Source organism: Haemorhous mexicanus, chromosome 3 (assembly GCF_027477595.1).
Source record: "Haemorhous mexicanus isolate bHaeMex1 chromosome 3, bHaeMex1.pri, whole genome shotgun sequence".
In the NCBI taxonomy this organism is placed as follows: Eukaryota; Metazoa; Chordata; class Aves; order Passeriformes; family Fringillidae; genus Haemorhous; species Haemorhous mexicanus.
This window is the reverse complement of record NC_082343.1, coordinates 4,186,722-4,208,201: the sequence shown is the minus strand read 5'-3', so window position 1 is coordinate 4,208,201 and position 21,480 is coordinate 4,186,722. Positions and strand designations below refer to the sequence as shown.

The 21,480-nt window shown below is 44.5% G+C and overlaps 1 protein-coding gene across 2 annotated transcripts in view; it reads right to left on the bottom strand.

Annotated features, from left to right (window-relative positions):
* EFEMP1 (EGF containing fibulin extracellular matrix protein 1) overlaps positions 1–21,115 on the bottom strand; it is a 45,512-nt gene extending 24,397 nt beyond the window's left edge. The window contains exons 1-4 of one of the 2 annotated variants that reach the window (XM_059840542.1): positions 20,779–21,115; positions 20,232–20,319; positions 17,286–17,334; positions 16,847–17,107 (exon numbers count right to left, since the gene is read on the bottom strand). In XM_059840542.1, the coding sequence (XP_059696525.1) occupies positions 16,847–17,107; positions 17,286–17,334; positions 20,232–20,312 (391 nt within the window). In that variant the 5' untranslated portion in view covers positions 20,313–20,319; positions 20,779–21,115. Of the gene's footprint in view, positions 1–16,846; positions 17,108–17,285; positions 17,335–20,231; positions 20,320–20,435; positions 20,580–20,778 lie in introns of those variants that run through there. The other variant, XM_059840543.1, reaches the window with a different exon arrangement.
* Between the last annotated feature and the right edge of the window lie 365 nt (positions 21,116–21,480).

The following is a 21,480-nucleotide window of genomic DNA, read 5'->3' as shown; positions in this document are numbered from 1 at the left end:
GTCTGGGCTCTGTAATTTTGTTCACGTGGGTGCATGGTAGTATACACCAGCTGCCAATAAAAACACTCTAAAATAGATACAGCCCTGTGCAAGTCTCCAGATGATCTTAAAATGTACAGAACACAGGTAAGGGAGCATGGGGAGACAACCAGGCTTTGTCAGGACACAGCCCGGTGAGAAAATCAGCTTTTGCAAAGTGGTCGTGAGAGGAAAAGCATCTCCTCCAACAACCCCTGCTTGTCCCTGTAAGATATGAAATTCCTGCAAGAGCACTTTAGAATCAAATTAAAGAAAATTGTTGCTTCTGAAGCCATTTGTGGTTGTGACCAAGTGTGGGTGCTCCCCAGAACGTGTTGATGCTCCGTGAGCAGCAGAGCCAAGTACAGGCTGCAAGGAGGGAACATTGGTCTGGGCCATTGCTCCACCTCAGGAGAGTCCTGGATCTCTGGCAGGGGTTGGAAAGCTCCAGCAGCACAGAGGCCAGGACACAGGGAGATCTGTGAGACAATCATTAGCACTGATGCCTGTCCAAACTGAGCTTTTGCCTCCAGAGAATGGCAGGAATAAAAGGAATTGGCTTTGCAGCTCCCAGGGGGAAGGGAAGGAACAAGCCTTGACAGATTCACTGGACAAGTTTTTTTAATACTTTGTGGCTTGAGATGCTTCTATTGCTTCTGGCCCCAGGAAGAAAGATGAGTGGGAAGCTCCAGAATCATAGAATGGCTGGGGTTGGAAGGAGTCTTAAAGCTCATCCAATTCCAACCCCATGTCATGGGCAGGGACACCTTCCACTGTCCCAGGTTCCTCCAAGCCCTGTCCAGCCTGCCCTTGGACACTTCCAGGGATGGGGCAGCCACAGCTTCTCTGGACAATCTGTGCCAGCCCTCACCTCAAGCCAAGAATTTTTTTTCTGATATCTGATATAAACCTACTCTCTCAATGCAAATGCAAATAAATAAATTGCAAAAAGTTCCTCTCCATTTTTTGGAACCATCCTTCCTGAAAAAGCATTGAGGACATTTTCAGTTTTTTTTTTTTTTTTCCCAAAGGATTTTTGCTCAGTTCTCTGTGTGTTCTGTTCCCCTCTTTAAAAGGCATGAGATCCCAGATCTTTATGCTCTTGCAAATGGAATGTATGAGCCAAGTGCCAGGGATGCCTGTCTGCATCCTGGCACATCTGAGGGATGCCCAGGACATTGTCAGTACATTATTTGGCACTGCCTGGCTGTCTGGAGCTTTAAGCAGACAGCCATGAATGTGTGATTAAAATCCACTGCCGAGGTTAAAGGCTGGGCAGGATCCACAGGGAAACATGAGGGCCTCAGATGCTGCTGAACACAGGCCAGTGGTGGATGGTCAAAAAATATTCTGCTCATAAATTCTTGCAGGATGGGAGAAGAGATTTCTCAATTTAGACTTTCATCAAAGCTATTGGAAAAAGCAGTCAATCACACTTAGGGTTCTCAGAGATGCCTGCCTGCCTCAAATGCCTTCCAGATGGATTTATTTCCAGTGCATGGATTGTCCACTCAGCTTTGCAGTGCAGCAGGTAAGGACAGGTCCATGCCATCCTCTCTGAGCTGCTGGATGGCAACAAAATTGACTGGTGGCTCTTTCCTCATGGAAGTGCTACCTTCCAGGAACTGATGAGGCAAGAGGTGAACTGGCAAAAGATGAATCTAGAGGAGGTTAATTATATCCAAGTAATTAATGCCAAGAGCAAGGAATAGAATGAAAAGGTGAAGGAAGGAGAGATGTAGCTGAGTATTAGGAAGATAGAATAAATGATCTATGAGCCCATTCATTTCTTACCTATAGGATAAAGGGAGGGATTGCTTAAAATTCTAAAGCTGGAGTGTTTTAAAGTAATTTTTAAAAGTAATTTACTAATCTTATTATTTATGCAATTACAGTTGTTAGCTGGAAGAGCACAAACCAATGTGTGCAGCGTTAAGCCTTCTCCCATGCTAATCAACCTCAAATTCATTGTGTAAGTTTGGGAGGTCCAGCCTGGATTTCTCTCTGCTCTTGGCTTTCAGAAGCTCTGGCTGTGGAGGATTCCCTTGTTGTGCTGCTCCAAACCCTGAACCAAAACCCAGGATGATGTTCAAGCAGCAAACAGAGAGGACAGAGGGGGGAATTTCAGAGCACAGCAAGAACCAGGTAATGAAAGTTGTGGGTTGTAAAGATTTTTTTTTTTAAAAACAGCTTTTTCAAGATATAAGGTTTTATAACAGGGACTACTGAAGAGGAGGGGAAGTTTTTTAGCAGACTGAAAACATGTGGGCTTCAGTAGCTTGAAAACTTTCATAGATAGCATTTAACTAACTGGCCTGATTTAGAGGATGGGTTTAATTAATCAGATGCTACCAACAAACACCAGTGGAAGACTAATGACAAGATTGGTTTCTAGCAGTTAATTGAACATCCTCTGTAGTGAGATCTGTATCTAAAGTTACTTAGGATCTAACAGACTGTTAGTTTGCTTTGGAGATTTCATGGACAGGCAAAAAAATCAGCACGAAAGAAAAGAAATAATGTCTCAGCTAGTAACCACAGGGTCTTCTGAAGGGATTTCAGAGGTTTAAAAACACCTCTGACAAATGAAATCCAAGTCATGAAGGTTCTTGTACCCTGTTATTTTCTTGACTAGGAAGTGTTCAGTGTGTTTTAGGATCAAGTCCAAACAATTTTTAAGGAGTTAGGTCTTGTTTTCAATTAAAGGAAAATAAAAAGGAAGCGAAGTATAATAGATAAGTAAGGCTAAATACATATTAAAACCAAAAATCTTTTCAAAGCAAAGAACAATGACCTCTTATCTAGAGAAGGTTCAGCAAACAGGTTAATTCTTCACATCGCCTTAAAATTCTTGGGCCTGATTTATTATTCCCCTTATTTGTGCAGGAATTTTTATTTACCCCACAGGGCTCCACACTTATTACATGTACATGTACTTGCCCAAAATGTCCAGTGGTGGACAGCAAGGCCCCTTGAGCCAGAAAAGCATCTGAGAGGTTCCTGGAAAGATCTCTGTGGATGCACTGTTACGTGTCACTCTGTCCCAAACCAGCCCCTGCATCCATCTACTCCTCAGAAGGGACAAAACTGATCTGGTTTGCAGATCATCAACAAGTTGGAAACTCAGCTTCCAGAAGGGATAAGATTTTACAGAGAAGATGCTGAGGAGTTGGTTCTTGTAACCAAGCCAGGCCTGATTTCCTAGAGAAGTGGCACAACGTATTTAGTGAGTAGAAGTGACTGCATGGCCTCATCTGGCACTGCAAATTCACAGTCCTGTCTGGAGTCACCATAAATCATCAACAGTAAAGTATCTGCTTTCCTAAAGGAGCAGCTTTATTTCATTAACTTTTTGAAAGTGACGTTGCTAATTGTACCATAATTTATCCAGGACCACAGTGTGAACTGCTGTTTTCAGTCAGGTTTTGGCCCTCGTTGCCAAAAGTTTAATAAAGAAAAGAGGAGGGGAGAGTAAGGAGTTGAAGAGAAACAAGAATTGAAGAGTATCTAAAAGGAGCAGCCTTGGTAGATGTGAGACAAGCTGGGATATTCAGCAGAGGGATCTGAAAAGTGTCCCAGCAATGGAACTGCAAGCTGAGTAAACAGGCAATTCCTCCAGATCAAGGCTACTCCCTCCGATACTCTCAAGCATTTCCTACCCACCCATGAGCAGGATCAGCCTGTGCCTGGTATTGCAGGCTTGCTCTGGCAAGTTTTTTAGTGAGGGGTTTTAAAATAAAAGTTCCTAGCAACAACTTGATTGAAGCCAGCAGGGAGCAGTTGTGTAAACTGAGGCATGTGCAAAGGTGTCAGGGAAAATACTGGGATCTAAATGCGTGCTTTAAAAGCTGGAATGCAACTGAAGGTGTCTTAATGCGACAGTTCAAAGTACAAACAGTGGTTTTGTTTATTAAAATCAGTCTTGATATTCTCTCAGTACTTTGAGAAGCTTGGTGGGTACTAGCTATGAAAATATCTGCAGTTTTTCAGAGTTCAAGTTAGCACAGTCACGGATCAGTGAAATTTCCCTTCTTTCCTTGTTTGTGGACACACATTGATTTTTTTGTTGTTGTTTTTGTTTTTAACTGGAAGTTAAAAAGCTGCAGAGATTCCTTTGTAATGGGAGTTGGGTCATAGGAGACTGGGAATGACATTCAGCCAGTCTGCTCCTCAGGAAAATGTTTTCATTCAAACCTAGAATGCCCAGAATTGTTACCTCCCCTTATGGAGAACACTTTTTCACTTACACATTTGTAAGAAAACAAACCTGTTTCCCCCATAAGTAATTGTTAGCACATCTCTTTTGTGTGTGTCAATCCAGGGTGAATTGTAAGGAGGAATTCTAGGTATGGGGAAAATTTCTTAGCCATTAGGGCAGTCAAGGTGTGGAACAGGTGCCCAGAAAAATTCTGTGCTCTACTTCCATGGGGTTTTTCAAGACCTGACTGGATAAATCTCCCAGGTCTGATCTCAGAGCAGAGCAGGATGTCAGGCTGGAGACCTTCCAAGGCTCCTTCTCACCTGAACTGGGCTGCTGTAAACTACTCTAAGCTATTAACCAGAATGGAGAACTTTGCTACCTTTCTTTCCTCTGACTTTTTATAGTGTTCTTCAGGCAAGAATTGAATGCAGTGAGGTTTCTGATTAAATCATGTGGAGACTATCACACAACTTTTTTTTTTTAAGGCGGCCAAACTAAGTTCAAACCAAGTAAGTAAGTTCAGCCCAGCTGTGAATTAAGAGAAGAATTGTAAGGAAACCAGTTGGTCACCACTGGGCTAAACTGTGAAATTAGTGCTAAGAATAGTTAACAATGGGACATAAGCATTTAATTTTTCAAATTAAGGACAAATGATAGGAATGGAAAAACCTGCATATTATCATTCCAGTTTTTAAGGGTTGTTGTCTGTGCAGCCCATCCCAAGTGCATCCCAACGGGACAGTAATGCTGTCTTGAAGCTGGCTGTGTGTGACAGAGGCAGCTCTGGAGCTCTGGAACAGCCGTGTGTGTGATGGTGCATTCCATGGGGATGGGCTCCATCCAGGCACATCCCACGGCTGTCCCGCTCACAGTGTTACAGCCAGATGAAAAACCACTTTTGGTTCCTGCTGCCTTTTTGCTGTTTTTCCTGCTCTTACACACTTGGGGTTTTTCCTGCTGGCTGAACCCCCCCAATGGCCACTGAGTATGTGAAAATCCCAACCGGTCCCTTTGGTGTCTTTAATGCTTTGCTTCCAGCTTCCTGCTCGAGGCTGTGGCAGGAGTGGGACCCCACCCTGAGGACCAGGCTGTGCAGTGGCTCCTCAGCCCCTGCTTGGTCACACATGAGGCATGTGAATGGAGCCCCCGGGGCTCCCCCAGCCTCCAGCAGCCAGAACGTGCTGAGGCCACTTTTTGGCTGGCTTGGACATGACAGATACTAAAACAAAGAATCAAATGCAAGGGATGATATAAGCTGCTCCTGCTGCTGCTTTTGTCCCAGATGTACCACTGAACACAGCAACTGTGGGGTGTGATGTGCTGGCTAAGTCACACATCATGGAATACTCTGAGTTAAAAGGGGTCATCAAGTCCAGCCCTTAAGGTGGGGGGGTGCATGCCCCATGAGGCTGGTTTGAGTGAAGGACAGTTCCTTCTCCATGCACATGTTCTTCAGGAGAATGGGACCTTGGAGGGCCCCTGGAAGCTGTGCCAGTACTCAGTGTCACTGAATTTCAGTATTGCTTGCTCTCCCCCGCAATAACAAACCCTGATTCCTGTGATGACAATGTTCTGATATCAATACCTGATTTCTTTTTGATATAGAAATTGCATTTGACAGCTAACAATCAGATTATTTATACACCACTTAGTCAGAATTACAGAAACTTTGTCTGAATTTTCCAAAGGTTTTCATTTTTAACAAAACTACACTGGTCTGTGCTCTCCCAAAAAAGGCTCAACCTTCTGCAGCCTGTAGGGCCAGGAGTGGTTCCATTATGGGACTGAACATCTGATGTCCACCAGAGTGATTATCCAGAGCTTTGGGGAATTGGCTTGGTGTTCAAACACAGATAACAGCCACTAAATCCAGAAAAATGGAAAATATACTGATTCTGCTTTCTCAAACTGGGCACTGGGACATACCTCAGAAAAGTGCAGATATCACCAGTCTGCTCTTCAACAATCAATCTCATCCTGACATTTGTGAAGAATTGAGGACTGCCCTAAGCATAAATTAGATTGCTTAACCTTTTCAAAAGTTGCTGCTTTTTAACTTCTGCTCTCACTGTATAAAATGTCCAGACCTTTATTGGATCAAGTTCCTAAACTGTTGGCCTCACTCCTATCCCATGGCAGAGATTTTGGGAAGTGTTTCCTTTTGGGGGGCTTCTCCAACCATGTCACCTTCCAGCATCACAAATACTCAAATTGTGAATTTCAAAGTGGGAAAAAGCAGCTACAAACCTGCCTTGATTATTCCTGTATGGTTTTGCTACACTGTGATCTACTGTTAAAACCCCTCTGCATCCCCAAGCTGCTCCTTCCTCCTGCTGCTCCTGTTTTTCAGTATCCCCCTGTCCCAGGCTCTGCAAAGAGCTGCCCTGCTCCTGAGCTGTTTGAGAGGGAAGGAAACCAAGCAAGTGAACAATTCCTGTATCCCAAACAGCCCCTGCATGGCTCTGGAGCTGGGGAATCCCCCAGGAAGCTTTTAGGAGGGTGGAGAAAGCAGAGACAAGATCAAGACCAGCACTCTAAAGCTGTGCTTAGGGGAAGGGCTGAGGGTGTTCGAGGGTGTTGCTGGGTGGATCTCCTTGGCTGGTTTTGGGGTTTGGCTCTATTACATGGCTGTGCTTTCAATTTATTTCAAAGGTGCCTGGAGCCTTATAAATCTGCATACATAGTAAGGAAGAGATTCTCCTCACAGTGGATACTGAGCTCTGAGTGTAACCAGAATGGAGAGAATGTTTTGATTTAAATACATAATGAAGCAACTTTTTTGTAAAAATATCTTGTCTAGAAATGAGGAATTTTCCTTTTTATAGGCATAGAGAGCCACAGTTTCTAACAGAGGAATACTTTGTCTTGGAACACACACAAAAAGTTTTCACTTCCCCAAAATCATCCTTTTTCTGAAGAATGCTGATTAATAGATTAAGATCTATGAATACAGTTTCTGGATTGTTTAAATAATGGTCAGCGTTTGCAACAGGGAAAATGGGTGGGTGTTTTTCCTTCAGCCAAATTTTCCTGCACCCAACTTTTACTGCACAAATGCTCTCAAGAGTGTGGTTCTAACTCTCTTCCACCTCAGGATAATTCAAGCTGGAAAGTTCTGCTGCTCCTGCAAACAGCAGAAAGGCAAGAGGTGCTCCGTGGTGTTAAGTCTATAGTTTCTATCTGCTTGTACAGTGCTGTCTGCTCCAGGGAAGAATGTCAGCAGTATCTTTGGGTATCACAACCACCCCCAAATTATTTTCTCCTCCAGTAACACATAAGGAGAGAGTGGGAAAGAAAATCTGTCATGATGCTTCAAGTTAAGCCAGATAAGACTGAGGAAGGTCTGGATGCAGAGTACATACAGGCAGGATGATGTCAGGGAAGAACACGATTTTTCTTTCCCCTTGGGAAGTGGGAATGACTTTTGGATTCTGCTCTCTTTCCTGATTTAGTCTCCAACAACTTCTGGGAGGAATGAAGTCAGGTGTTATCCAGAGCCCACAGGGGCAGAGCAGGGGTTGCTCCAAAGCCCTGCTTATTTCTGATGTGATTCTGTGCTCTCTGCCCTGTGAAATATTCCTATATTCCTGCTTTTAACTCACCCAAGGAGTGACTGACACACAAGTCCTTGTTTTACCCAGTCCTTGTTTTATCATCTCCCAAGTTCTATGGAGAACTGGCTCCTGATAAGAAAGTCCCTTAAGAGCAAATTAATTTATGAAGAAAGTGCTTTAAAAACTACAAGCAAGTATTTGTTGTTTCTAAAAGTTTATTTGATTCTACCTACTCTGTATCCCAGACACTTGAAATTCTCCCCAGAATCAGTTTAGACAGGAGAGAGATTGTTTGTCCTGGTTTTTATTTTTATAAGATAGGTCATGTCAACTAAAATCACACTTAAATTTCTGCTCACTTGGCCATGTTTGATTCCTTTGCTCTGTGTAAGATTGTTATGAAATGTTAACTTGTTGGCAACCTCTTTAAAACCACACAGAACACTGTTACCTGTCAAAAGCCCTTGTATTTCCCAATTCTAAGTACTTCTGACAACACTAGGCTGTTACAGTATTGATAAGGATTTCTTGCTAAATTTATAAAACTACAAGATATTCAGGAATCAGTTGTCCAAATTACTGCTTTTCTGGAATTCTGGGGGTTTATAGCCCACAAGATGCCTTTTTTTTTTTTTTTTTTTTTTTAACCTCCTTGAGTTTCTCTAACTCTGGTGAATTTTAACTGAAATTGAAACCCAAACTTAACTCTTGGTATAAGGCCCAGTTTTGCACAGCAATCTGCCTGGTCAGAGTTTGTCTTTGGGCTCCATCTGAGAGTGGGATTGGTTTGATTGCACACCTTCTGTTACCTGGTCACAGGAATCCCACCTGTGCAGGCAGATGCACATAAAAACCCTGGAACAAGCTCTGCTTGTCCCCAGGAATCCCCATGGAACATAAAAACCCTGGAACAAGCTCTGCTTGTCCCCAGGAATCCCCATGGGACAGCTGTTCAGGCATGGGCTGAACAGGCTCTAGTGCAGGGTCAGATTTGCTTAAATCACCTCACCCTGGGTCATGCACCAGACCAGCAGTTTCCTTCGGGTTAAATTCAGCTCATAAAGGAAGGCTCAGCAATATCTTCTGCTCAGAGCTCATCAAAACAGGCTTAATTAATTAATGTTCACTCAAAGGCATGAATTTTTTATATCAGGAGTTAATAAAGCCAGATTGAGAGTTCCCCAAAGTAAACTTCTCTTCCCAGGAGATAGACCTTCACACACTGAATCCTTTGTCATTCCTTTGAAGAATTTCCCTTTGGAGTTATTTATTTAAGCCATTCAGTAACAGCAACAGACAAGGGGCTACTGAATATCTAATTTTAAAAATGCTTAATTAAGAGCTTGGGATATATTTTGCCAGGAAAGGTCTAATTAATTTCTGGGCCTCAAGAACTTTTTCTTAGCACTGTAGCTTATAAAAGTGTGTGCAACAAATGTTTTCTTAGTCACTTTTTTCAGCTTTGATCATATAATTATACCTAACAAAAATTAGATATTACTCTGCTTACAGCAGCACCAACCTTTAACATGGTTTCAGATTAACAAATGAGACACAAATGGGAATGAGCATTAAAGGTATTTTATAATAACTACATGTGTGCTAAAATAGTTCAGAGCTCTGTAATTTGCAAGTCCCTCCTGTATTTTTAGTAAAGTTAAAAGGTAGATGAAAGAAGGTACACACAGCATTTCTGTGTATTTAGTATAGGTTTTTTTTTCAGGTTACATTTTGCTGTCTATTGAATTATGGCAAGTAACTTCCTCTCCAAAACTGTTGCTATCTGGCAGCTATGAAAATAAAATCAAATTAAAGATGAAACAGATATTTCTTTGTGAAACTTTGTACTTTTTACTCATGAACTTTATATGTCTGATTACCTATTCCATTGTCATACAGAGAACAGAGATCTTACAAGCCCAGTTGAGATCTTCCAACCTTGTGGATAGAAGCATCTAAACCCTTTGTCAGGTATGTGGCAAAGCTCCCTTTGATAAGAACCCTTCAGCCCAAAGGAGGCTTACATTTCACATGACTTATTCTAGACCATGCCTAATGATGATAGCCCAGAAAAACGAGCTCAAAAAGCATCACAGAGGGGAAGAAAAGAATAAATATTCTTTAAGTGCAATGAAAGGAGGTGGTCAAGCTCAGCTTACATTAATCCCAGTTAACACAGACACAGCACAAAGGGGTTGCCATGACAAAGTGCTGCACAAGAGGAGTTGACTACACCACAAAAAATGTGGAATGTTTAAGATGCAACCTGGTAGGTGAACTCAAAAATTACACTCTCCTTGTGGTTTCTACCACACCAAAAATATCTCACTAGAAAGGAGTCCTGGAACACTCCCACTGGTTTTGACAGTAGGAAAATGGCAAACCAGCGAGCCCAACCACCACTGAATGAATTCCTGCAGTGCTGGAGACTGCTGGGCTTGGCTGCAGGGCAGCAGATGGGGTTCCCTAGCAAAGGGCAGGGAGAGCAGCACAGGCATCCCTGGGTGGTGCAGGGAGGAATCAAACAGGCCTCTGCTGCCTTTGCAGGAAGCTTTCTTCTTCCTGTAGGGCTGTTTTGGCACACAGAAACAGCAGCTATCATCTTCCCTGGTCAGCATGGGAAGGGAGATATCACTTGGAAAGAGAATAAAATGAGGAAAATAAGTTTCAAATTTCAGCTCTTGAACTAGTTTTCCAGCTTCCTAAATCTCTATCACTAGGGATGCTCAATAAAAATCTTGGACCTTTGAAAAATGTGTCTGCAATGCTGAGATCCTTCAGAAATGTTTTAGCAAGTGTGACTCAGTAACCCAGACTACAGGAGTGAAAATAAAACACAGGTAAGAGCACTTCCTTTAAACACTAATTAATCTGAAGTAGGAATCAGGTTTGAAAATGGAGGAAAAAAGTGGTGGTTGAGAGAAAATCCTCCTGAGCAAAAAACTGGAGCGAGGAGGAGCACAGAGCCTTTCTCAGGAGGCTGAGTGACAGTGCAGGAGACTGGGAGGAAACAACTGCTCAGAGCAAGCACAATGGGAACATCCCAGTGGCAATAGTGTCACTAGAAAATCACCTGAGAGAGGTGCAAAAAGCAGCTGCCAGGGTGCCTTGGCACTGGTGGGGGAAGTGCCTGTGTCACTGTGATGCTATGGAATGTATTCCTTTGAGAGCAGGTTTTGGCACAGGGAACACAGGGAGAACAGCCTGTGCTGCCCCAAGTCCTGTTTTGTGCCCTCTGGTGCAGCAGGTGACAGCCCTCACTCCTGGTGTGGCTTTTCTGACTTGTAGGATGCACAGATCTCAGTGTCTGCAACAGGTACAGGGAATTCCTCAAGAGAGAAATAAGTGCTCTGAGCTGTTTAAAGGGGTGCCAAGTACTCTGGGGTGCCAAGTCAGGACCAGGCATGAGCACATTCTTCCCCTTTGCTATCTGGTGTTATTCCTGATTGCATTGTGAAAAAGACCTCCGGCTTAGAGAGAGGAATTCTGAAGGAGGACAGATGGCTGGAGTTTGGACTTTCTTCAGGCCATGTGCCTTCTGAATCCATTTGCTGTGTTTTGTCTGTCAAAACATGAGCCTCCTCCGAGCTACTAAGGCAACAGGCTTTAAAATCAACAAATGCAGCCCACGAGGATGACAGCCGAGGTGACTACTGTGTGATCCCACTCTTCTGCTGCAAGAAGCCATGAGAACTGCTAATGAGTTTACTTAAACTCGAAGTCCAGTGCTTGCCTGCATAATCCCAATTCAGGAAGCTAAGGTAAATACAACTTGGGGAAGCTTGCTTGCCTCTAGCACACTTAGCACGATGAGCAAATGGGAGGAATCTTTAACTGCAACACACTGAGTGTATTCCTGCAGGGGTCAGGACAATGGGAAAGCAGTAACTAACTCAGGAAAGGAAAGCAGCTGCTAGTATTTATGCTTGTGATGGATGTTCACAGTAAAATGGTCAGACAGAACAGAGAGTATCTCTCCAAGGTCTTGACTTGACACCCACAGCTGTGCAAATAGCACAGATGGGAAGATGATTCAGAGTGGCCTGATTTCAAAAATGCCCAAAACCAGGCCCTCAAAACAAGATGGGTTTTTGTGAACGCCCCTGTGGACCCTGAGGGCTACTAAAGAGATGCTGCTTTGCAGCAGAGTGCAGCAGTTTCACAGATTAACAGCTTGAACAGTTGGTTCGGGATGGGCTGATGAAAGATGATCTCTGCATGATGTATCCAAATGTACAAGGAATTAATTGGAGACTATGAACAAAGAGCCATGAAAGTGTCAGCCTGTGTCCTTCTGGGGATCCTCTTAGACCTGCAGAATTCCTATGGCCTGTCCCAGTAATTACCATTGAAGGGGCACACATAACCAGGTCAGTCTCTTAGAGTGGCTACAGCTGGCAACAAGTGCTCCCCATTTGCTGGAGTGCTGCACAAACACACGGTCTGAGTGAGCCCTTGGAGCTACTGCCATCCTAAACCACCCAACCAGGCCTTATTTTTCCTGCCACAGGCTCTGTCCTCACCCTGTCCTCAAACTCAACAGTCCTAGTGCTGTTCACAGAATCACAAAAGAGTTTGGGTCGGAAGGGGACCTTGAGGATCATCTCTTTCCACTCCTGCCATGGGCAGGGACACTTTCCACTGTCCCAGGTTGCTCCAAGCCCCATTCAGCCTTGTCCTGGACACTTCCAGGGATGGGGCAGCCACAAGGAGCCCTGAAGCATTTTTAAAAGCACTCCTTACCTACAGGAAGGGGGGAAACTTGGGATGCTACAATATTTTACAAAAAGCTCTCAAAACCATTCTCATGGCTAAGGAACATCTCTGGCTGTAGTTGAGGCTGTGTCTGTATTAGAAAATGGGTTGAGCCCATGGGAGCAGATCCCAGCTTCGTGCAGAGGCTCCAAAATCCCAGTCCATGCACTTCTGAGGCTCCCTGGAGTCTGGCCCTGAGGGCTGAGTGCTCATTAGTGGTTGTGGCACATTAGTGGCACCCCTGGGGTGCATTTCAGGTTGAATTTCAGCTCGGCTGGATGTGGCTGCACGTTCCAGGAGCTCTCAGGGAGGGGAATCAAAGCACAGTGAGTGGAGCTCATTAGGAGCTGCCAAAATGCCAGGGAGGAGCCTCCTGCCAGGGCACAGCTGGGCTCTGCCAAGGGCAGCCAAGTGCACCTGCATGTTCACACACCTTTAATGTTCTTTATATGCCAGCTGCACATCCCTGACATATGTAAATATGTATAATATAAAGGGATTTTTTTATGGAAAACATCATGAACTGCTCCCCCTTGTTCCTCCCCCCCAACAGGACAATAACAAAAAGCATTCTACAGATGCAAAATTTAGCCTTCTTAAACTAATTTACAATTACCTTCTTGAGTCAAAAGCATGCTTGAGTACAATAAGTTACTTTGAAAAGTACCAAAAAACAAAACAAAAAAACCACCCATAACCTCTACCAGTGTAAGGATACCTAAAATGAGTTTGCAGAGGGAAAAATAACCACAGCACAGAAAACAAATTCATTTTTTTCCTTCTTCCACAGAGGAGGAAAAAAGCAACCAATGTCCACCAAGTCTGGACAGAACTCTGGAAAAATGCCTTTCTCCCTCAGAAGCAAGCACTGATCTCTTGTATTGCTGTCTGTCTGCCTCCTGTGCTTGACATTGCAGCAGCACAAAGGGTTACAAACAGGCTGGAGAAACAGCAAAAGCTAATCTAGCTGAGGAGCAAAAATGTTTGCTTACTTTATTGCTTGTATTGCCAACATGATAGGAGTTAAGGAAAATGAGTTCTTTTCCCTTCTCAAGTTTACAGGTTATTTGGTACCTTTTTTGGTCCCTTTTTTCATTCAAGTGTCATTAACATTCTAGGAGAAGCCAGTACTTTCTTGCAGATTAGGTTTGACAAAATTGAATTAATTGGGTGATTTTCTTTTGAATTCAATAGGAGCAGACTGAAATCACAGAGAGCCTAACAACAAAGTAAAATAAAACTCAGGCCTGAGTGCAGGCACAGAGTGCAGCTATTCATGGTTTTTATCAGGGAAAAAATGTCTGGGAACCTGAGTTAACTCAATAATTTGTTTCAAATGATTTCTTACTCTGTGTTTTGCTCTTCCCCATTACAGTGATACCCTCACAGGGGCAGGGCTGAACATCCAAGTGGCTTCCTGAAAGTGTGACCAGGTGCCACATATGGGAATCTCCCTTAGGGACCAAATTTAGGAGTGACAGTGAAGTGGGAACTGATTGGGATGGGGATGGAGAGGATTAGGTAAGATCAGAAACTCAGAATTTAAAGTACACTTCAAGTGTTTATGTTGAAGCACAACTTTTTCCACATCAGAGACCTTTCTCCAGAATAACCTCCCTCATCCTTGCTTCACTTTGGGGGCTCCTGGCATCACTGCTCCTAAAGAGTATCTTAAGAATGTCCCAGGAAACGTTTGCTACCCCCACTTCTAACATCAGTGGGGTCACACTAGAACATGTTTGTGCTCACTGGTAGTTATAAAAATGTGTATCAGCACATCACTGGAGTGAAGTCCACCAGGACCAGGCCGTTTATGGGCATTTATTCCAAGCACAGGAAGCACAGGAGTGTGTTTGGCCTGTCATTCCCACACTGTTCCATGCTTGAAAAGGGAGTGGACACTTGTGTTAAAACAGAAGGCCCCTCACACTGCAGCATGATGTCAGTAATTCAGCTCCTTGGAGCATGTTATTGTTTGAAACAGAGGTCTCCACACTTTCACATTGGTTATAAAATACTTAAGTGCTGCTGGACTGGAAGGAAAATGTCATACATCTGCAAACAATTAGAAGGAGCTGGACTTCATATTTGATTTACTAAACAATAAAACAAGCTTAAGTGTGACTATATCTGTAAGTTACACTCCCTAGGAGCCTCGAGTAGTTATCATAGCAAAGTCTTTTAACCATAATTAAATAAATCCGCAGCGGGACCATTGCTGATCAAGATTATCTTTTATAAGATATTTTCAGCAGTGAAAAGCATGAAGATCATGAAGCTGGATGCATGCTTTAAGTGCTCCAAAACTCTTTAATCCTTCATTTCAAGCACACTGTCCACTATCCTTTTTCCAGCTGGAATGCATTCAATCCAATACATTTCAGCTTTTAAACACTAATATTTCCATGCTTTCTGCATTTAGATTGAAAGGTTGGCATGAGGAAATGAGTAGCTTGATGCAGTCAAGCCCAAGATTTCACCACAGTTTGTGTGCCTGCTGGTTAAAACTTCTGGTACTGTAACAACACTTAGTTGTTGTTATAAATGAACCAAAGATTTGGGAATTGAATAGGAATATTTAGTTGCAAGTTCCAGGAAGTCAGAGCATGGAGTAAAGTGATAGTAATCTATCACCACCAATTTCTCCTCAACAAAACAGAAACCTTAACCAGTTGTCAGTCTCTCAGTTAAACCTAACCCTCAACCTTTTTTTGGAGCACAAACTATGGGTACTAAATGCTGTCAAACTGCCCTACTGTATCCCAAATTTATACACCTAAAGCCAGCATAGCAAAAGGGATAGTCATGTTTTGACATTTTCTAGCATGACTTGCATTTTTTATCAAATAAAAATGTTATGTGCTGAAGTTGGAACAGTTTATTACAGTTCACCAGCGAAGAGCAGTGGCAGCAGCATCACCTGAAGGAGGGACTACCAGGCCAAACCCAGCAGTTCTGCTCCTGGTTTTGCTGCTGCTTTGCCAAGTTAAACTAAGGAAAAAGCCAATTTTCCATCTAAGGGAAATTTTGATTTTCCCCTGATGACCCCCAGTGAACGCCTAGGGTTAAGGAGATCTGACCTCCTGTGGTAGGTTCTGTACTTGACATTCTTGAATCAGAGTGACAGAAATGTTGGACATGAGCAGATAAGCCAGAAATGCAACTCTGAGGCTTTGCCTACAAAAATAACTCCTCCAGCCTCCATGATGATTACTGTGGTCCAGAATGACAGGGAATTTACTTACTAGTGATAAATAATGTCCTGTGTACATGAATACCAGGGAGAAGGAAACTACCACTGTGTATTACAGCCTGCCCTGATTACAGTCCCTAAAGTACTATTTTATGTGATTATACTGCTACAGGCCACAAAGTGGAAAAGATGAACCGTGGGGTCAAGTTTTGCCCTTTCTTTGCACGGGTGTCCCTCCAATGTGCTTGAAAAGCAAGTTTGTGAGCAAGGGGTAGAATACATTTCTATGAAAGAAAATAAAACAATGGCCAAAACATTTGTTACTTCAGCAAGTAGAAGAGTAAACTGTTTATATAAAATAATAAATGAAACAGTCTTAGTTTACAGAAGTGCTTGTGAGGCTGGTTCCTGAATGCATACAATTAACATTGCTAATGCCCTGAGAATTTTTGGCACTGTGTGGTGTATGTACACTCAGATGAAAGCTCTTCATTGCCATAGTTTCAGAGAGTGGCAAGGCTAGGACTGGGAGTGAACTGGCAGGGTCGGCCTAGGGCTACTTCCACAGAGATCAGAGGAGCACAGGCTGTTCAGAAGTTGGGTTCCTACTGCTGGAGGAATATTCCTTATCCACAGTAAAAATACAGGACCTTTCTGCACTGCAGCCTGCTCTAAGCAAAAGTTCATCCTGTGGTTATTTTTTGTTCATTCAGCATTCACTTACTGAAAAATACAGAGTTCTGCAAACCTTTCCAAATTGCTTACGCCTTGCTACATTGCCCACTCATTTCAGAGCACTTTCTTTCCTAGAAATATTTAATACAACACAAAACACTTCACTAGAGTAATTTTAAGACTTTTTTTAGGAGCTACAGACAACAGAATTAATTCAATTTTTTAGCCCAAAAGCAGATGGAACAGACTTGTAAGGTTGCAACAAACTGCACATTCTGATGCCTCGAACAACAACAGTGACATTTCTGTATTTTATTTTTGTCTCTTTAAAGGTGTTCATGGAGCACCAGCCCCTTCAGTCAGCACGAGGGCTACAGGCTGTCATCCCCCTGGCTCTGTGGTCACCCCCACTGCCCTGCATGGGAGCAGGAGGAGGCAGGCATGGCTTACCTTGGCACACGTTGTGGTCACTTTGCTCATACCCAGCTGCACACTGGATTTGGTGGCTTGGGTTGGGAGTGGCGCGCTGGGGGTCGGCCGGGGTCCGGCGAATGACGCTGTTCCGACCACTTGTGGATTCAGCTGCTGCTTCTTCTCGCTCATTTACAATAATTTGCGCTGTTCTGGGTAGACAGAGGTATCCTCCATAGTGGTTAACACATTTCATCCCACCTTTACATGCATCTGGGACTATTTCACATTCATCAATATCTGTGGTTAGCAACAACACAAGTCATGCTTTTAACAGTCGAACCTTCTGCAACAGCCATTAACACAAAGAACACGACGAGACATGCACACACACCTCCGTGTCCAAAACAGGGGTGTGCAGTGAGAATACTTAAAGAATACCAGTGACAAGTCTGTCTTTGAAAATTATTTACTGTACCTTTGCACCGTTGCCTAACAGGATCCCATTCATAGCCATCTGTGCATTGCTGTGAAGAAAAAATAGTAATAATTTGGTTACTCGGGATTCTTTGTTTTGGAAAAACAGTCGAGTGTATTCTGGGAACTCCAAGTGTGACACAAAGGGAAATGCAATATATTGGTAGGCTAGAAAAACGGCAATTGGTACATCACTGCTGTGCAGGAGCAGCAAAACTTGTGGGTCCCTTCCCACAAGAATGCTCGTAGAGCATTCCCACTCGGAAGTTCTCAAGATAGTTTGTTGTGAGCAGGGTGGGGAGCAAAGTGAGAAAACCATTGCTTTCTCCTTCCCTTGTTCCTGTGCCCTGTGTTACACCATCTCTCCTTGGCGGAATCTTTGGATGATCCTTGGAGTGACCAAGCTGACCAGAATGAAAATCTTTTTATGAAAAGCAACAAGTTTTTCTGAATTTGGATCTCATTCCCTGCCTTCCAACAGATGAACCTCTTTCATATTCAGACTCTGTTTGCCAGAGGGACCAAGAGGACTCTGTGCCCCTGGACTTCATCCTCTCTCCCATTAGCACTCTAGCAATGGGGAAGGATCCCATGACAGCTGGAAATTCATTCACATGCTTTTTAATCATATGACTCCAGGAACTGCAGTCTAGGAAAGACAATTTATATTGTGAGACACACACAATAAACAGTTGGAGTTTATAACAGCAGGACTACTTATTTATAGAAGACTTTGCAGAATTCAAACAAGGCTATACTCAGCAACTATTCCTATCAATACACACCAGCAAGTTCAGGAAAGATTTTAAATAGTCTGCTCTGCATCTTCATTATTCCTCTGCCCAAAACCATTAAATTATCCAGAGGGCAGTCACTTTAATTGCAGGTCACAGTTACAGAGACTGACTAGCAAAGTATCATGGTACTACCAACTGCAGCAGGAACATTTAAAATATTAAAATACCATTGAATCAACCAGACTGTGCTGTGTAGGTGCATCTTGGGCTGCTCATGGTATTACTTTAATGGCCCCATACAAAACAGGAATGGAGTTGACTAATGTAATTAGTCACAGTCAAGCAAGCTAAATCTTATTGCAACTCCTCTGCTGCTGAGGGACTTACAAGTGGCAAACTTGACTTTCTGATGCCAAGATCCACTTGTTGCAGGTCCTATCCTCAAGTTATTTTAAGGGACTTGTTACTGACAGACTCTGACTCAGCAGGAGGATTGAAAATATTTTCTTCTCTTGCAGGTGACACCAGTGATTTGTCAAATGTGGCAGTGAGTTGTAGCTTGGAAGGGTTTTTCTCCCCAAGGGGTAAGTGGACACTCTCTAAAGGATTGACTACATGCTGAGTTGACAACTCCAAAGTTACTGTAGCTATGAAAAGGCAAACCCAAAGGAAAACAGCTAATTCATGCATTTACTGAATCACCCAATTCCTGTTAATGCACAACAGAAGTACTGTCTGTTTAACTGCAAGGAGCCAAGTCCATCTATTACTGCAGCCAAAGGCTTTTACAATAGCAGAGGATTTGGCCCTCCATGGATACAATGTGTGCATGAGAAACAGTAGCATCCCAAGAGCAAAACCTCCCAAAGCTGGGTTTTTTTTGTTTCATTTCACATGATCAGCATTTAACCATCAGTGAAGCACCTAAGGGCTAAAACCTCCTTGGAAATGGAGCATAGGTGCCCAAGTCACACAGGCTTACTAGAAATGTTCAACTGGTATAATCAGAATTATGTGAAATGCTGCATAATTAAACCCCCCTCATATAATAACTGTGAGAAAGGAAGAGGGTGGGATCCCTGTTTGGTCCAGATTTTCAAAAGGTACTTACATCTTCAGTTTCCACTTATATACAGGGACTTTAAAACAAAAGTAAATCACAGAAGCCTCTAAATAAAACTACTCCCAGCCTTCAAAACCCTAATGCTTCTAAAGCCCAGTGTTAAAGTATTTTATTACTGACTTCCTGATGCTCACTTGAGGCTTCTTTAAGCCCTGACTTCTACAAGAAGGTCCAACTCTGCAATATTTACTTGCTTGAGCCATCCCACTGACTTCAGTGGGATTACTTGTATAAGACACAATCCTGGGCTTTGGCTGTGGTTCTCTAACTTTTTGCATGTGTGCAGAATTTTCTGCTTGTGTGGCATTGGGCTGATGTGTGTGCACATATCCAGAGGTCCACCCATATGAAGCAAGTTGCAGGGATTACAGCTGTAATCAGATGTGAAAATGTGGGTTTTTCCCCAGCCCAAGCTGGGGTAATTGCCACTCCTTCCATGACATGCATTATGCAAGCCAAGCACTGAACACAAGCAGATTGAAAAGAAAAAGCCTGAAAAAAGGCCTTTAAATCTCTTAGCCTGCTACTTGGTTGCAAGCAGAACCTATTTCCAGTATTCTTGAACGATTTTATCAAGCCATGCAAAGCCACTGCTCAAAACCAGCCCAGAAAAGAACAGTCCCATGATCACTCCAGGATTCAGATGCTTCATTAAGAGCCCCAAATTTGGAAGTACTTACATTTTGTTAAAAACAGCTTGAAACATCCATAAGAAAACACAAAAGAATGTTTGACCTAATTATCTGTCAAACTCCATATATTTCAAATTAAGGTCCTAGGGACCCTGTCTTTATGAAAATGGAATAAAAAAATATTAAAACCTCCTAATTTTGTTCAGTCCCTCAAACTGAGTACACAGATAAACTTTTCCAAACAAACAGTTGTAATGTATTTTGCTCAATCTTGTCAACTTGAACTTTTAAACACTCTTTGAGTGCAGGAACAGCTTATTTTATGGTTAACATTCAAACTCAGCGACCTCTGTAGCACATGCTATACATTGGCAAGAAATTCGGTTTTTCTTAAGGGTCATTTAGCAAAGAATCCCCGCAAAGCAGTAATTATCTCCAAGTCTATTAAACCTTACCGTGTACGTTATGGTTTCCTCAGTTTCCTGCGAATGTACTGTAGTAAGAACGAGCGCAGCCAAGAACATAGCTGTCAACATCGTGAACCTTGAAAGAAAGGAAAAACAAATCAAGCAGGAATGCTTTTAGCGGTCTCCTTTGCTGGGAGAGGCTGCGGCACCCCTGGGACCGCGTCCTGCCGGGGGAGCCCACCCAGCCCCTACCTGGGAGAGGCGGCCCGGCGCTGCCCGCTCGCTCCCGCAAGGAGAGGGTGAGGCTTGGCCGCGCTTCCCAGCCCGGGGATTTTATCCAGCTGGGAGAGAGGGGCGGAAATAACCAGTCAATGGAGTTTAAAACACCCCAGCGCTCACCGGGAGCAGCGCCGGACGAGGCGCGGGCAGCGGCACTGCCCGCCCGGCGCACGCTTTGGGGCGGAAAAGTAATTTTTCGGTCAAAGCAAGGCATGGGGGACACCCCCCACCTGCCGGGCTCTGCCAGGGACCCGCTCGGGCAGAGCCGTGCCCGGGGGCCGGCGGGCACGGAGCCGCCCGCGCTGCCCGCTCCTACCTGCGGGACCGGGCGAGCGCCGGTCGCTGCTCCCGTTCACCGCCTCCGCTGCTCTGCCGGCTGCCGCTCGCTCCCCTTGCCCCGCTGCCGGTGCGGTGCCGGCGGCCGCTCGTTTCCTTTTCCCGGTGCCTGTGCGGTGCCGGTGCGGTGCCGGCGGCCGCTCGTTCCGTTTCCCGCGGTGTCGGTGCGGTGCCGGCGGCCGCTCGCTCTCCTTCCCCCCGGTGCCGTGCGGCGCCGGCGGCCGGCAGTGCCCGTTCTCCCGCTGCTGTCAGCCGCTGTCCGTCCGTGCCCGGCGGCCGCAGTTCCCCCGCCGCTGTCGGTGCGTGCCCGGTGCCGGCCCCGGGCTAAATAGAACGGGCTCCTGTCCCGCCGGCGCCGCGCGCGCCCCCTGCCGGCGCCGCGGGAGCGCGCGGGGCAGGTGCGGCCCCGCCGCCATGTTGGGGCCGTGAGGGCAGCCCCGGGCGCGGCGCCGTTGCGGGCAGCGGGAGCGCGGGGAGCCGTGAGGGGAGGGCGGCCCCGGGAGCCGCTCCCTGCCGCTGCTCCGGTGCCCCAGCCCCGCGGCGGCTCGTCCCGGTTGGGATCTTCGAGGAAGCGCAGCACGGCCATCGTTTTGGTGTCTGTCGTGAGTCATGCGACTGTAGAATCCTTAAGGTTGGGAAAAGAGAGCTTTGGGACTATCGGGCCCGTCGCTGCCATGTTCTC